At 41.9% G+C, this 17,812-nt stretch overlaps 1 protein-coding gene across 2 annotated transcripts in view; it reads right to left on the reverse strand.

The window, feature by feature from the left end:
• The window catches only part of LOC134541447 (uncharacterized), a 59,449-nt gene that overhangs the window by 36,293 nt on the left and 5,344 nt on the right, over positions 1 to 17,812 (reverse strand). For both annotated transcript variants that reach the window (XM_063384913.1, XM_063384912.1), the window contains exon 2: positions 16,441 to 16,905. In XM_063384913.1, coding sequence (XP_063240983.1) covers positions 16,441 to 16,844 — 404 coding nt within the window. In that variant the 5' untranslated portion in view covers positions 16,845 to 16,905. The remainder of the gene's footprint in view (positions 1 to 16,440; positions 16,906 to 17,812) is intronic.

Here is a 17,812-nt window from a genome sequence, read left to right on the forward strand (position 1 = left end):
ATAAAAAAATGGTGACGGTCGAATGATTGCTCAAGTCTTGTATTGCAAAATAAGAACGGCGATATCTCCTAAAGTATTTGTAATTTCTTATCTCGGCCGGGTTTTATGAAAATAGTAAGTTAAAGAGCATAGAATAAAAGTATTTTTCGGAATTAAATTTTTTTTTTAACACTTATCGGCCAACTACATATTTACTTTCAATTGTTTTTCTTGAAAAATTCAAAATCAGCGTTATATATTTACAGCTTTAAAATATGTTTTTCTTTCCGAGAGGGTGCCAGGCTAGCTTATGTAACTAGCTGTTGCTTTTGAGTGGGTTGTCGGCCCCAGCATGGTTCACTAGGATCGTGGCGGTGGTTGAATTACTAACTAGAGTTGTCGGATCACACTCCTCAGGCAGCATGGATGGCTAATGCCCAACTTAGGTAAGGGGGCACTGTGAATTACTGTTAATCAATTAGATCTGCTGGGGTAGGCGCCAGAAGTTTTGGGGTAGGCGTCAGAAGTGATGACAACTCCAGAGGGCTTTGGGAGCATCCAACTTGCTGGTTAGCTGAGTGGAGTAGGGGGCCGGAGGTGGTGCATAAGCTGAGATGGGTAGCCTCAGTCCCTTTGCATAGCCAAAAGCTCTAACACTCTTCCTGGTTGCGTATGCGGCGTATCCGCATCCACGCCCGTTGGGGGCCCCAGGGCGGTAAGGCTAATCGGCTAAGAGCGCTGGGTTATCAAAGAAAAGGGGGGGAAACCCCTGAAAGACTTGACTTATGAATTACTGTTAATCAATTAGATCTGCTGGGCTGTGGAAGCAGCTGACTTGAACCCTTACCCGGACGTAGCTCCGCCTGGGGATTTCAGCCTCCAGGTTCCTGTGAAGCCACTCTGCTAGCCCAGCGGGTGTGTAGTGGTGGAGGGGGACATGTTTTCTGGATCTGGTAGCTTCAGTAAGGCGGGGCTCTGGACTATACAGATCTGCAAGCAGACTCCCAATCTACCCTTAAAGGGCACACATTTGGGAGGGGCGGAAGGCGGGTGCCAAGGCCTTCGGGCCTCCGAAAACATGTGAATTACTGTCAATTTTTTTTAAATATAATAAAATAGGATTAAGTGTTTTATAGCACAGCTTTGCTAAGCAGTTAGATATCAAGTAGTTAAATTATGATCACAAACCTAACTCTTTGGATTAGATTTTAGTATTGGCCCACCCAACAGATATCACATGTCAGGGCAAAAACATGGTTTCAGTTTCCAATGTAAGAGTCGCACTTCTTGTTCTATGCTCTCAAGGGACCTGCCTAAAGATAGGGGCGTATCTGTGTCAGGCGAGGCGGGATGATAAGCGCGACGCTCGCTGGTGCTTCTAGCGCGGTGTCTCCTCTGGACTGGCGCGCAGTCTTCTCGTCGTGCGTATGAGCGGTGACCGTAACATTACATGGCGGAGAAATGAAGATGAAGGTGTAATGCAAGGCCCGTAAGTGCTTTCAAGAATCTGTACCGGTTGTTTCGATGCCTAAAAATTACACTGAAAACACGTCTTTTAGCCCTTTTGACTCTTCTAACAACACAGTTTCGGAAAGCAATCTACTTATCGGCTCTCGGAGGATTCTTAGATGCTTTCCGTGTGATGTCTCGAGCGGTATTACTAGGGCCATGTAATTTTCGCGAAAAGATTTCCAGACCAACTGCGTGTTAAAAACTCTGTAGCACTGCCTGTGTCTCGTGGTTGGCTGGGTTTATTCCAGGTGCATGTTTACTGTCGGCGCGCCAATCACAGCCACCCAAGTGCGGAAGCCAAACTCGTCCTGAATGGCCCGGCCAGACAGGGCGATGTCTTCTCTCGCAGACGGCCGCCAATCACAAGGTAGCAATGACATACCCTGTTGCAGTCTAACGAACTATCAGATTATTTCGCGGAAAACGCATGCCCTTACTAATTGGCCAAGATTCCTACATATTAACAGTGAACCAATAGCAGAAGCAGCGCAACGGTATAATTATTTGAATTTTAGCATACCACGAAATGAAACCGCGAATTTTTCCGGTCTGTGACTATATTACTATCTAACCTGAGCCAACATGACTTGGCTGTACAGTTAAAAAATATATATATATTAATTAATCTTGTATGAATTGTTATGGACTCGTACAATAGCCAGAGGCCCGTTGGGACAGAGGGGAGTGTGATGGAGGAGGGGGGAGAGGGGGGAACGATCCCTGGGCCGTGGAGCGAGGCGGCACTCAATGGGAGGATGTTGCGCCAACGAGGCAGGGCGTAACTGCAGCGAGGCGGCGGGAAGCGGATGTCACACCGGCGTGACACTTTTCCACCGGCTGGCGGCGCTCCTCGTCAGGGGCGTATCTGTGTCTCCTCTGGACCTTTGAATATATATACTGTATAGAAGTCGCGAGTGGATAGGATTTACTCTACGTTTTTCAGAAGCGTATGATGAGCAGCTTGGGAACTTCACCGCTGCAGTGCGCTGCTGTAACGCCCTATATCGTCTTAGTTGATATTTACACGTTAGAGCGCAGCGCTGTCGCCCGCTGTCATTCCCCGCACCCCTCATCCATCATTCACTGCAGCTCAACGTCGTTCAACAGGAGAGGGAAGGGGTGTTTGAAGAGTTCGACACTTGTCCGCTAGGGACCACCACAAGTCGATGCCCTAGAGATGGTGGCGATTGCGGCGGTGAATTAACCAACTACCTCAAAACCGTATTAGAAATTTTAACCTGGGCTGGCGACATCTATACAGTATATATATTCAAAGTCTGGACTGGCGCGCAGTCTTCTACCAGTGCCTATGAGCGGCGACCGTAACATTACACGGCGGAGAAGATAAAGATGTAATGCAAGTCCCTTAGGTGCTTTCAACACTCTCTACCGGTTGTTTTACGACTAAAAATAGCTCTGAAAACATGCGTTTTAGCAATTTTAACTCTTATAAAAATACAGTTTAAAATCAAAGTACTTATCGGCAGAGACCTGAAAATTTCGCGAGTTCATTTCGTGTTATTCTAAAATTCAAATAATTATACCGTTGCGCTGCTTCTGCTATTGGTTCACTGTTTTACTATGTAGGACTCTTGGCCAATTAGAGACCATCAATCAAAGAAGTATCCAACCACAAGCTACCCACTTGAGACGCCTCAAAATTCAACACCCAATGAACGGGCGCCGTTTGCCCAAGTAGGCGGAGGATCGTGGAGTCTATCCTGGAGGTCATTGAACCCGCGAATGTTTCCTGTCTCTATTAATAGTATTACATAAAATATTATTAATATTAAAGTATTCCGTTTTGAGTGCGAATTCTAAGTTTTTTTATGTTGACTCGTAATCATACGTGCGATATTTCAAGTAGGTACACAACCGATTTTACCATGAATAAAAATGATGAAGTGAAACTAATCATCAGACGGCGACGATTCCTAACCGAAATGCAGATGATGATACCTGCGAATTCAAAAAAATTCAGCTAACGCAACATGGCTGCGATCTCGCCCGTTCCCGTTGGCTGGACTCAGCGACCACTAAGTCGATCATGAGTAGAGACCTGAAAAATTCGTGGGTTCATTACGTGTTATGCTAAAAATTCAAATAATTATACATTAGTGCTGCTTCTGCCATTGGTCCACTGTTAATCTGGAGGACTGAGGGGCCAATATAGAGACCCCCTCGCTCGTAGAAGTGTCGAATCACAGGCCACCCAGTCGAAACGACTCACAAGTCAGCAGCCAATGAACAGTTGGGCATTTGTGTTCATTGGGTGCTAACTTGTGAGGCGTCTTCACTGGGTAGCTTGTGATTAGAGGTTTCTTTGGTCGATAATCTCTCATTGGCCCAGAGAGCTCAAGTTAAACTTCGAGCCAATAGCAAAACCAGCAGAATTGTACACGTGTTTGGATTTCAGCCTATCACGAAATTAATCCGCGAATTTTTCCGGTCTCTAACCATTACGTTTCCTTTGGTCTTTGTGAAGTTTGGTTCGCGCCTTATGACAGTTCTGAGTAATGTGTGACGGGCATGTTCTGAGCATTGACGGTCGTCTGGGAAGAGCGCGCTGCATGCCGGGAAGGCCTCGCCGGCGGGTTTTGGCACCGCTCCCCAGCTGGAGGGTGAACGACCTGGCCCAAGGTCACGGCCGCCATGTTGCTGCGTGACACGCCGTGTTCCGCCACGAATCCTCTCCCGCGCAGCTCTTCCTCAGACTTGATGCGAGCTTTTGGCCATACGCCATTGCTAGAGACAGGAAAAATTCGCGGATTCATTTCGCGATAGGCTAGAATCCAAGTGCGTGTAACTTATTGCCGCTTCAGTGATTGGAACACAGTTTGCCTGAAGGACTGTGAGCCAATGAATGGCCCTCAACGTAAGAAGTATCGAATCATAAGCATCCCAGTTAGCAGGTGTCACGAGTCAGTAGCCAATGAGCTGGTGTAATATTCCCGCGTACATAGAGGATCGTGGAGTCCATCCTAGAGGTCATTCAAACCGAAAATTTTTCCAATCCCTAGCCATTGCTAAGAACTCTTTCTGTAGGCCATATTCCTGTTATGGAATATTATGTGGTGTTTATATCCTGTTGACTGTTGACAACAGCTATTTTTTGCTTAATTTGTGTTTTTTTCTTTCGGGTATTTTTGTAGTTTTTTTTCTACAGACATACATGTGCTTAGCAATGGCGTATGTCCAAAAGCTTACATCAAGTCATGCACTCCCATTGCACAAATCTTCCTCAGAGACACCCTGCCTGAAGAGTCGTCTGAAGCAGCTGACCACCCACCATTGTTGCGCCCCAAACGTTTTGTCCGACACATTTTTGCAGGAAACTTCTTAGCTTACTTCGTCCCCCCCCCCCCCCCCCCCCCCCCGGGGGACAAAAAAAAATGTTTGCCTTGGGTTGTTTCGCCAAAGTATTGTCGTACATCGTTTGGAATAGAAATGTTTTGACTACCTCCTTTTGACTGAATCTTTTTTTTGTCTACCTCGTTTTCCCAATACCTAGAGACCTGCAAAATTCGCGGATTCATTGACCTGTAGGATGGACTCCACAGTCCTTTAAATACTCGCGGAAATGACACCTGTTCATTGGCTACTGACGCGTGAGACGTCTCAACTAGGCTGTCCGTAATTCGGCACTTTCTTGGTTTAGTGTTTCCCATTGGCTCACAGTTCCCCGGATAAAATGTGGGCCAATCGCAGAAGCGGTACGAAGGTATAGTTGTTTTGATGCTAGCCTATCGCGAAATGAATCCGCGAATTTTGCATGTCTCTACCAATACCGTTTGGCCGTGGTATTTTTTTTCCCCAAAAAAACATTTTGTCTAAATTATTTTGCTTACGTTCTGGACACGAATTACACGTAGTTTCATTACCCGTCGCTAGAATTCGCTGCCGGAGCAGCTACGTCGAATCATTTTATTGGCGGAGCGAAATATTAAAACATGTAATTAAACAGCTCCGATAGAAGCGAAAATTTATTTAAAAAAAATACTCAACTCCAGCTTTGGACTTAATTTTCGATAAGGTATTTTTATTAAAACACTGATCATCTTGTTAAAAAATTCATTAAACAGTTAATACTATGATGTTTCCCTTTGTGTTTGTGAACTTTGGTTCGCGCCTTCTGTGACAGATGGCAGCACCGTGGTTACACGTTTTTCGTTTTCATGCGACTTCCGTTCCATTCACGAAATTACTGCTACAAAAATGTCTTACACCGGGAGCTGAGGTGTTACACGTCAAAACAGTTTCTTCTGGTTACCGCGTTATCGCGAAGTCGTGTCTACGTGTTAATTACTCTATGCCGCGCTTAGAGGAAGAGGACGGAGCGCGCGAACACGCCACAGACAACAACAACAACGGGCCAACAACTAGCGGCCATGTTTGTTCCACTTCACGCATCTGAAGGATTTACAACAAAACCAAGTATGAACGTTGTGGAAATAAGATAACAGCGCCACCGGGTGCTAAGAAGACCTCACGTAAATCTCACTAAGAATTAAGTTCGAAATAGAAGGAATTTTAATTTATTTATTTGCTAGACGTGTGCCTGATGAGTAGGGCCATGTGTTTTCGTACCATGTGCGTCTCTGCCTGAGGACGGGAGCAGATAGCAGTTCCCGAAACGTGGCTTCTTTCTGTTTTGGAAAAACTATTGTGTTTGTTTCGTCTTTTCGTTTTGTCGTGTTTTTGTCTCGTTTCAACTGTTCTGCTGAATTTTTTTTGGGTTAAATATTTTTGTGCTGTCATCATTTGTGGTTTTTTTTTTTCGTTCTCTTACTCCATTTTTCTTTGTTTTTCTTTTTTTGTTGACCATATTCCTGTTATGGAATATTATGTGGTGTTTATATCCTGTTGACAACAGCAATTTTTTTGTTTAATTTTGTGTTTTTTGTCTTTTGGGTATTTTTTTAGTTTTCTTCTACAGAAAAAGTGCGTAGCAATGGCGTATGTCCAAAAGCTTACATCAAGCCATGCACTCCCATTGCACAAATCTTTCAAAGATAATACTAGGCCCAGTTTTGATTTTATAACGTTAGAAATCTATCCTACTTTCGTTACACTCCACTTTTCAAACTGGCATCTCGATTTATAAGACGTACTCATGTCAAAAATATGAAAAGGTTATTTTATTAGTATTTCAAAACTTTGATAGGAACTAATTATGATTTAGAGATACGCTCAAGATTTATGCAGAATATTTTATACGTTTATATTGAATAATTACGATACATATAAAATATTTTAAACACGTTTTATTTGACTAAAATAACAGGAAAAAAAAGAATTTTAATTTATTCTTTAACGAAACCCAAATGTAACCTGTCAACGAAGTGACCTACAGCTAGCATCATACAAACGCGACTTTGCACTTTACCGCCCCACCGTTAACCAAATCCCTAAATAACGGTTTTAATGAAGTTTGATGCGGAAGTGTTTTGGCATTAGCCGGAGCGTACTCTGAGTATCACTTCTCCCACTGTTTGCTTACAAAATGTTTCCATGATAGAAATTTTTTCGTGTGTGTGATTTGTGTTGATCGAATAAAAAAGCGGAATTGAGGCCGGGCCAATTCAGGAGCAATTGGAAGACAAAGTGTGTGTGTGGGGGGGGGGGGGGGGGTGGAGAGACGTGGTTCGGGTACGTGGGATCGAATCCAAGCGGAAGAAGTGTCCCCGAGAGGTGGAGAGTAAGTAGGAAGATATAGTACGTTCTGGGACAGGGTCTGGGAGCTTGGGATTCAGGGATTCGTAGCAGCCATCTTGGATTGCGTCATTTCCGGCGGCCATCTTGGATGGCCATGAATTTGACCTTTGGCCTCAGTGGCCATCTTGGATTACATATTTCACGTCCACCATCTTGGAATCGCAGACGGCCGCCAATCACAAGGATACAATCGCTAGGGCGGGCAAACCTTGTTGCAGTCTAACAAACGATCAGATTATTTCGCGAAAAATGCTCGCTGATGATGGCGACTGCAATGTCGATCGAAACGTCGGTTTAATTATTCGCCAAGGACACGGCTACAACCCAGAAGCCAAGCTACTTCAAATGATTCAATAGTCGACGTAGCTGCTACGGCAGCGAATTCTAGCGGCGGGTGCGGAAACTACACGTGATTTACTTCAACAAATGTTGTAAAAAACACAATCTGAGTGTATATTTATCACGCTGGGCATTCTTTTACAGAATTCTACGTTAAATTTCGTGTCCGAGTTTGGTTTTTTTATAAGTTTGTTTACAACATGAGAACACATCAATTTTCTAGTTACCGAGGTGAGATATTACACATCTCTGGAGAGTACTAAAATACACGCAAACATGTTTCTTTTTTATGCACGTGATTGTTTTTAGTGATCTAGATTCAAATTCATACATACTAACCGGAAATACTCGCGCACATGTTTCTTTTTTTACGAACGTGATTTGTTTTTAACGACCTAGATTCAAATTCAAACTTACCAACCGTCATCAGACGTTAACAAGCCGCCATTTTCGCTACGTTTTTAGGCGTTACAATATGGCGACTTCAGCCACGCCACGGAAATGCCTTCCGCGCCGCGCGGAGCGTTGTTGACGGCTTCGCGCGCCAGCGCCAGAGGACTCCGGCGAGCCGACACCAGACTATCAACACGCGCCCTGACGTCACCGGCATTGTTGCATCGCCGCCGCGGGCACGTAGGTGTTCACGGCAGGGGGGGTGGGTGGAGGAGGAGAGAGGGGAGGAACCGGCTCTCCCCGCAGTAAACAACGCTAGGTGCTGCCAACCTTGACTCGCGCGGACGAACACTCGGCCAGTGTTGCCACATTTCAGCGGAGCCCAGGACCACAGACTACGTGAATACGTCCCGTCCCCCCCCCCCCCCCCCCCCCCCCGATACCATTTTTTTTGAAGTGAAACTTCTTTGGGCGCGATGCCGAACAAACTTTTATTATTAGAGACCTGAAAAATTCGCGGGTTCATTACGTGCTATGCTAAAATTCAAATAATTATACCTTAGTGCTGCTTCTGCCATTGGTTCACTGTTAATCTGGAGGACTGAGGGCCAATTAGAGACCCTCACTCGTAGAAGTGTCGAATCACAGGGCCACCCAGTCGAGACGACTCACAAGTCAGCAGCCAATGAACAGTTGGCATTTGCCCGAGTGTGTAAAGGATATTGGAGTCTATCCTGGAGGTCATTGAACCCGCGAATTTTTCCGGTCTCAATTTATTATTAATTTTTTCCTAGCCTAAGTTAATCTAAGTGTGTAAGGGGGGGGGGGTCCAAGTTAGGGGAGGACCTAAGTGTGTCTCAGGCCGAAGCCTATACACTCTAACATGCGTGGTTTCAACCATGCAGAACAAGGGCGCGTACATCGTGCCTTAGGTACTAAAACTTTTATATTACTCTTATTCATTTATATGGTGCTGTGCTCACAAATTGCTGGTAAGGTGTCACCGGATAATCATTTGGTAGTTAATATAGTTACTTACTAACACTGACAAACAGATGTCGTATACATCGCGCGATTTCATTGGTTGAAATTAAGAGAGAGATTTCAATATTGTGAACCGATTTCGCACATGTCGTGCGCATGGCCTGCTATGCAGTAGCTTATGTTTGTTTTTTTTTTTTACGTGAATACGTCTTTAAAATTGCTTCCGTAGTGGGAGGCAATTAAAAAAAAAGAATGATAACAAAATCGGGGGATACAGTTTGGCGTTGCAGCTACATATCTGCCATCTCCATCCAAAATTTAATTACACCACTGGAATGCTAAAGGATCAAAGAATCCGTTACGCCAAGTGATGGACTGTGTGTCGCATCCTCCTCCCCCCCCCCCCCCCCCCCCCGGGTCTTCCACCCTCCGGGTGACCAACGAGTCTGAGGAAACGGCGACGGCGATGCCGCACCTTATCTCTCCGTGAACGGAACGGAAGTCTCAATGGGACGGAGCCGCGTAACAGCCGGTGCTGCCGTCTGCGTCGGACACCGGTGTTCACGAAGCCAAAGGGGAATCTTCGTATTACCAAAACTCTTTATAACGAATTTTCAACAAGATGATGATGATGATAATAATAATTTATTTTCCATTTTTTTTTTACTCTTTGTTAACAATATTTACTTCATTAACCAAGAAATTTAGCACTCACGAAAGCCAGCTTGTATGTGATTGCATCTAGTCACTTCGAATTACATGCGGTATTTTGACGATTGTAACCATTTGTAAATGTATAATAACTGAGAAATAGATATATAAAATATGACCTAAGAAACTTTACATTAGTTGTATAAAGATGAAAGTTAGAAAGAGCAATTTATTAAAATGCAATATTATGTATAAACAAAAAACGTATAAATTATTATAAATCATAACATTGTTACATGAATAAATGAAAATATAATTAAATGTATAATAATATAATAATTAAAATGTAACAGCGTTGTCGAAAATCTGGTTGACTTCGGTCCGCACCATCCACCACAGCAGATGTCGCGCATTGGAAAGAAGGAAAAGTGCACACGCTTATAGCCTGGAACGTGGAGTAGCAATTTTTTTTTTTCCGCCGGAGCATCTGAAGGTAGGCAAGCCACAACGACAGAGCTGTTCTGCGGGTGGCTTACCTCGCAGGCGAAGAGGACGACCCCCACCCTCCTACCCTGCTGGTAATGGTTGCTGACAACTTCTATTTTTTTTTCTAAGGAGATGTAATTGAAAAACGCCATCTTGGTTTCAATCGTTTTTGTTAACATTTTTGTTAACATTTTTGTTTATATCATTTAATTTTAAGAAATCTGGCGTTTTTCAGCATTGCACATACTATCATGGAATGCCTGTTATTAACTGTGACTGTTACGATTAATTTCTCCTGTGATTTTTTTTTTTCAGAATGACTACAACTGTAATAATTCTGTCAGTAGACACAGTTTTGCGGTCTTAGAAAAATCAAGAAATAGTATAAATGATATATCTGTATATTAAAACTTATTAATAGGGACCTGAAAAATTCGCGGTTTCGATGACCTTCAGGATAGTCTACACATTCCTCTGTACACTGGGGAAAATAACGCCAGTTCGTTGGCTGCTGACTTGTGAGTCGTCTCAAATTGGTTTGCCTGTGATTTGTTACTTCTTTGGTTGAGGGTTGCTCATTGGCCCAGAGTCGCCCAGACGAAAAGTGAGCCAATAGTAAGAGCAGCTTCTAGGTATATGTGTATGAATTTCAGACTATCGCAGAAATGAATCTGCGAATTTTTCCGGTCTCTACTTATAAATATTAACTTTGATATACAAAATAAGTAGAGACCGGAAAAATGCGCGGGTTCTATGACCTTTAGGATAGACTCCAATATCCTCTACACACTCGGGCAAATGCCAACTGTTCATTGGCTGCTGACTTGTGAGTCGTCTCGACTGGGTGGCCCTGTGATTCGACACTTCTACGAGTGAGGGTCTCTAATTGGCCCTCAGTCCTCCAGATTAACAGTGGACCAATGGCAGAAGCAGCACTAAGGTATAATTATTTGAATTTTAGCATAGCACGTAATGAACCCGCGAATTTTTCAGGTCTCTGCCGATCAGGGGAAAGCTTGCATGGTTGGTTGCCTGCACATTGAGCAACTCGACCCGGGCAAACAGCAGGAAGATGCGAAGGAAGGGGCACGTACGTGCTAACGTGCCGTCGCCACACGTCATGGAGGTATTACTCCAAGGAGGGGGTGTCTGTTATAAAAATTGAAGCACGAAATTTAACATGGAATTCTTTGAAAAAAAAAAAATAATAATAATAATAATGCCGAGCGTTATGAATGAACTGACGAGTAAAATAGTCGCTTTTCAATACCAAAATTTCCGGATGCGGATCGCACACTTTACTTTCTGTGCCCGCCGCTAGAATTCGCTGCCTGAATCATAAACATTGCTCGATGCAGTTAATGAGATAAAGTTTCTTCACACGTTAGAAGCTATACTTAAATGGCATTACTAAAATATTTACCTGAAACATTTTAAAGCTGATATTATAACACTAAGTATATGTGTATATAAATATTTTCAATAAAACGACTGTAATCAGTTTGTAAATATTTCCTACAAAAACAAACCTTAACTTTATTGAACAGATTCAACATTATTATATTATGTTATTAAAAAAAACATTTTACAGTGACGAGACATGTACTATAAACATTGTAATGCCAGCTTTTCAAAACCTCTTATTATTTTTTACTACAACCGTTTTAGTTTATCAATTATATTCAAAGGTAGTTTCACCATCATAAAGTTTAATTTTGTTAATGTTCACGAAAGTGACTATATACGGGGTTTATGTTGCTACACGCGGGGTCCACCATCTTCGCGACACATCTCCGTTCATAGACTGTCCGTTAAATTTCTACGAAAATACTTCTACCAAATGCCTAACTCTGAGAGCTAACAATTTAGACGTAACAACGTCTAATAAATCGATGAAAGCCGGCTGCACGCACGAAAAAGTCTCCCGTTACGCACATTGTCCCATTACGCTGTATCCCGTTACGCTCATTGTACGCTTGCGCCGCATCTATCTCTCTTCCACTCGATTGTAACAACCATCGATTTGACTTTTTTCGAGGCACATTAAACTTGAAACACTCCCATTCGTTTCCTACTTTTCCTATCATCGTCCTATCCTTAACAGAATAACACAGATTGGAAGAAGTTAAATAGCAAACACGTATAAAAGTTATAGTTGAAATAATCTCTTCGTTAAAGCAATAAACATATTTGAATTAATGAGTGCAAATAAAAGTAAATTTATAAATTAAATTGTAGATTTCATTTCACTCCTTCTTTGTATCCATACAAAATAGTGATGATTCAATAAAAATGATTCAATTTTATTCATAAAAGTATGCAATCATTTCATCAAAGTTTTGTTATGACGTCACGTTAAACTATCGTCCGTAAACCGACTTTACAGACAACCAAATTGTTTTTATTTTATTCATAAGGTGAGGTAAAGGTGGAATGACTTCAACAATCAAGGCGGCACGCCCGCCCCCTGACTTGTGCCTCCGCGTCACACGTGACGAGACGGCGAGAGCGACGCCGCTAACCAACGAGGCGTCGCCGCCATTAGCGAGTCCTTGAGGGAGACGCATCGTGTGACACGGGACACAATCCCCGCCCGCGCAGCGCGTGCAAGTGGCGCGCCAGGGTTGCCAACACAGATCAAGGGAAAAACACAGTTGGAGCGTGAGGTGCGATTCTCGTAAAGGATTAGATAAAAATTGGTCCGGGGGGGGGGGGGGGGGGGTTGGTTTGTGACTTCAAAAGGGGAGGGAGATTTCCGTGTACCCCACGTACCAATATGGCGGCCGTTTGTTTACGAATGCATCAGCTGGGGGTGCTGTCACAACTTAGAAACACCTAAATTTGAAACACACAAGATAGAATCTTCTAATTTACGCCTGTTCTAAGTTGTGTGTTTCCAAGTTATGACGTTTCTAAGTTGTGTGGTTCTGCGTTGTGTGTGTCTAAGTTACATGTTTCTAGTTATGACAATTCTAAGTTGTGAGTTTCTAACTTGTGACATTTCTAAGTTATGACTTTCTAAGTTATGATATGTCTAAGTTGTGTGGTATGCGTGTTGTGTTTCTAAGTTACGTGTTTCTAAGTTATGACAGTTCCAAGTTGTGAGTTTCTAACTTGTGATGGTTCTAAGTTATGACTTTCTAAGTTATGATGTTGCTAAGTTGTGTGTTTCTACGTTGTGTGTTTCTAAGTTATGTGTTTCTAAGTTATTATCGTTCTAACTCATGACAGTTCTAAGTTATGTGGATTTTTTCAAGATTTCTAAGTTATGACTGTTCTAAGTTGTGTGTTTCTAAGTTATGTGTGGTTCCACATCAGCTGTACCTGTATTTGAGGTTAAGTTGGAGATTAATGTCAACTCTTATCATTATATTTGGATTTCGCCAGGGGCTTAGCCAGGGTTTTTTTTTCGGGGTTCAACCCCCCCCCCCCCCCCCCCCAAGCACCAAATCTTTAATTAATTTCTTATTCATCACTCAAGCAAATTTCATATTAAAATTAATAAAATTTTTACCATTACAATATTTAAATTTAAGAACCGAAAACTGCTAAAATAGCACTATTTTACACCTTAAAATCCAAATTTTCCCAGGGGAGGACCCCCGGACCCCCTGCTTTAACACAAAGAGGGGGGTGACCATGCTTCTTAATACCCCCCATACACAAATCCTGGCTACACCACTGGATCTCGCGCGCTGCATTTGGCAACCAGAGATGATTAGGAAACTCATTCATGACCCCCTTTGATGCCGGGGACCCAAGGTTCTTGCCCCCACCCCCCTTCACACTCTCACTATTCACAGCATGTACGTTCGTTAGAAATTACACCTACTTGGCGTGATAAAAAATAACTTTAATATTGCATGAAAATAATTAATAGGAATAAAATAATCATATTACTGGAGTTATAAACACGGTTGGTAAAGTACAAATCCTATAAAACTAAAATATAAAATAAATACTCAGTATTAAATATTAATATAAACATTTATATAAAAGTAATGATTTAATTTTGTTTAGTAATAGTGATGAAATTTAATTAATAATGAAGGTCAATAATTAATAAATTGAATGCTTATTCTAGTTTATTAATTTTAATTATTTATTAGTAATGTAATAATTTATAATGCAAGGGGAAACTTTATCCTCCACTTCGTGCTTAGCACGTCGTCGTTCTGACAAAAAAAAATTTTTTTTATGTAGCCTACAGCAATATCATTATAAATGTGGTTTAAATGCAAGATCTAAAAAAACCATATTATGAACACTGTTTTTCTTTTAAAAAAAACTTAAATTCACGTAGTAATAGAATTGGCATGTGCAGCTCAATTCTTGTATTTATATCAGTTGGTTGACATTGTATATGCTAGTAGTAAGTTTGTTATATTTATAATTTTAAGTAAGGACAGTTCGATTCATTGCTTACACATGCACTCAATCTACACTTTGCCACTGCCTTAAGCCTTTGTGCTTCTACTGACAGACAATGCACAGCTTAAACCGGTGGGTCTACAAGCATGAAATTTTGCATAGGAATTCCTTATATAATTTAGGAGAGCACTAGAAATGATTTTTGAAAATTCATTCCTTAAGGGGGTTAAACGGATGAAAGTTTGGGAAAGCCCATCAAGCATGCTGTCAGTAAAGCACAAAATTTAAAATATGTTTTATACATCTTCAAATAACTTAAATGACTTTTACAAACAGGTTTAAAATATTTAAATTAAGTGTATAAGATAGATAATAGTTTGTAAGTTATTATATTCCATGAAAGAAATCTTACTGCTCCTATCAGTTGATAATGTTTTGGGTAAAAAATGTCTGATAGAATTACTTATTTTCTATTATGTATAATTTTTTACATGAGTTCCTTAGATAATGTAGGTGAACACTAAGAGAGGATTGTTTTAAAATCCATCCCCTAAGTTGATTAAATAGGGGATGAAAGTTTGTAAGGAAGTTTGGCATTTTTGAAGTTAATAAGACGGAAATTTATCTTTACTCTTCTGTTTATTAATAAAATACAGTTCTATCAGCTTTTTTGGTGATTCATCAAAAATGAGGATCAAATACTTTTTTATCAGGCACATGACTAATTTACAGTAAAAATATTGTTCGGCTTAAACTTCAAAGACATATACCAGCCTTGGTAAATGTTTTATACCATAAGTCATATAGATGTTATTAACTTATTTTATTGTAATGAACCTGCAGACAAAGTTTCTCAGTCAAATTCACTTTTTAAGTAAATATAAGCCCTTAAAAGGCTATTTTAACCCATTTATGATGCCTCAAAAAGTTTTAAAAATGTTACATAGTAAGTACAGTACACTATTTTCCAGAGGTCAGGTGTGGTCTGGAGTAAAATATTTTTGTTATTGCTCCAGTTTTTTTTATTTATAGGGTTTCTTTTAGGAGAAGAGATGTCTGGGAAGGGGGGATTGTACTTATTGGCTCTCGCATAGAACTGAGCTAATTTAATAGCATGAAAAATACAGGATGTCCCAGTTTCAATGGTATATTATATTATAACAGACTATTTACAACTAATATTACATGAAATTGAAGGTAAACTAACCTAGTTTTTTTCTTACCAATGTTCAATATGTGCACCTTTAGTTCTACGGCACAAATCCAACCTTAGGTCCAACGATTCTTCCTATACTTTGGTTAACAAGTACGGAGTGATGGAACCGATAGCTTCTTCAGTTTCGTGTCTCAACCCTGGAAAATCATTATGTAGCAATGGAACTTAAATATGATTTTTTATCAAACCCCAAAGCAAAAAAAAAATATTGTAGAATTCATGTCAGGTGAACGTGGAGGCCAGGGAAAAAGAGCTCTGTCGTCTCGACCATTACGACCAATCCAAGCTAAGGGACTTGGACATTCAACCACTCTCGAACCAAGAGATCTCAACGGGGAGTGGCTTCATCCTGTTGCCAAACGTTAACAGGTTCACCCTCTACTAATTGAAGTAATTACTCTCAGGAATCACCATTTTGCGTAGGTGGCGCTGCAAGCGAGAAAACACCAACAAAGCACTATTCGCGCATGCGCTTATCTAAAACTGTTTGAGTTTTATCTTTTAATTGTGACCTTGAACCAACACTCTCACAATGCTTACTGTCGACACTATTGAAATTCATAACTGGGACATTCTTTCACGGACATTGCCAAATAAAGTTTCCAGGTCCAACCTCTTCTAACCGGGGGAAAGAGCCATTCTGTCGCAGCGCAAGCAAGCGAGAAAAGACAACAACGCAGTATTCACACACGTGTGCTCGTCTGAAACTGTTTGAGTTACTCTTTAACTGTGTGCAGCGCTTACAGTCGGTAGCTGGGATATTCTGCAGCGCGAAGCAGCTCTGGAACACTCACCCCCGGCAGGCGACGGAGACGACGCACCAGGCACAGCTCGCGGCGGCGCAGGCCCGGAAGAGCGCGGCCGTGCCGAGGCCGTGGGCCAGCGCTCCGCCCGCCAGGCAGCCGAGGGCGTGTCCCAGGTCCCGGGGCGCCGGGCGAACGGCGTCGTCCTCGTCGGGACGCAGCAGGGCGGAGCCGGCGCCGGCCAGGGGCGCCACCGCGAGGGACCACCACGCTGGGCCCAGCGCCGCCCCCGCACCGAAGTGCGCGGCCAATAGCGCGGCCCCGAGCCCCCCGCCGCGCCCCCCTCCCCCCCGCCGCACGGCCGCCTCGGCGAGGGCCCCCAGCGCCGCATAGCCGCAGTACAGCAGCTCGTAGTCCAGCGGGAAGCCCCCGAGCGACGCCACGTGCCACAGCATGAACTCCGAGCTGCAAGCCGTCAGGGCCCCCGAGGCGAAGCGCGCCGCCAGCCGCGCGGGCCTGCGACACACACGCACACGCACTTACCCCCGTTGTCCCAGGTCCACTTGCTCCCAGGCTACAAGGCAGTCCTCAACACTCTCGCACTGTTTCCAATCCTAACAGTCTCCAAAATGTTTAAAATACAAACTAAATCAATTCAAATAAATTTCCAAACTGTAAATTGTTATCGCGGTATAACAATAAAAATTAAAAAAAAAAAAATTTTCAAGGATATTTTTGATGTGATACTGTCTTATAAAGCGACACACAAAAATTGTCACGTTCCGCCTGAGCCCAGAGCGTGCAAGAACCGGCCGACCTCCGTGCGAGGAAAATCTTCTGTAATATCAAACAGGTTAAGGCAGGCTTTTTTAACTAGTCGTTCGTGATTATATATTTAAACAAATTATTTTAAATTAAATTTTGCAAAAAAACTGTACATGATATTCGAAAATTAAAAAGTATTCAATTTTTCGTCAATGTTTTCTTTATGACGTTATCACATAAAATTATCGTCCGTAAACCGACTTTACAGACAAAACCTCCCTTTTTAATGTTGTATAGCATAGGGGATAAAGATTAAACAACAAACTTAGTAACTTCTTCTTTCTCTTATAGTTTTAAAATAGACGTACACTCTATACTACGATGCTTAGGAACAAGAAGGAATTTTTATTTTAAATGCAAAGTTTGTAAGAGAATGCTTAAAACACAAATTACTTGATTGGAAATACTGTCAGCAAAGTTCCTACTTTTAATAAAAGCTGTCATCCTCTTTTAACATTATATTAGTACAATTATGATATTTTATACAGATTAGTAAATAATATTTAACAAAACTGATAGTATTTTTTTCCCAAGTTAGAAAAAGATTTCACTATTCGTTCATCACTTGCCAACAAAGATGTTTTTAGATATTAATCAA

Source organism: Bacillus rossius, chromosome 18 (genome assembly GCF_032445375.1).
Source record: "Bacillus rossius redtenbacheri isolate Brsri chromosome 18, Brsri_v3, whole genome shotgun sequence".
Classification (NCBI taxonomy): domain Eukaryota; kingdom Metazoa; phylum Arthropoda; class Insecta; order Phasmatodea; family Bacillidae; genus Bacillus; species Bacillus rossius.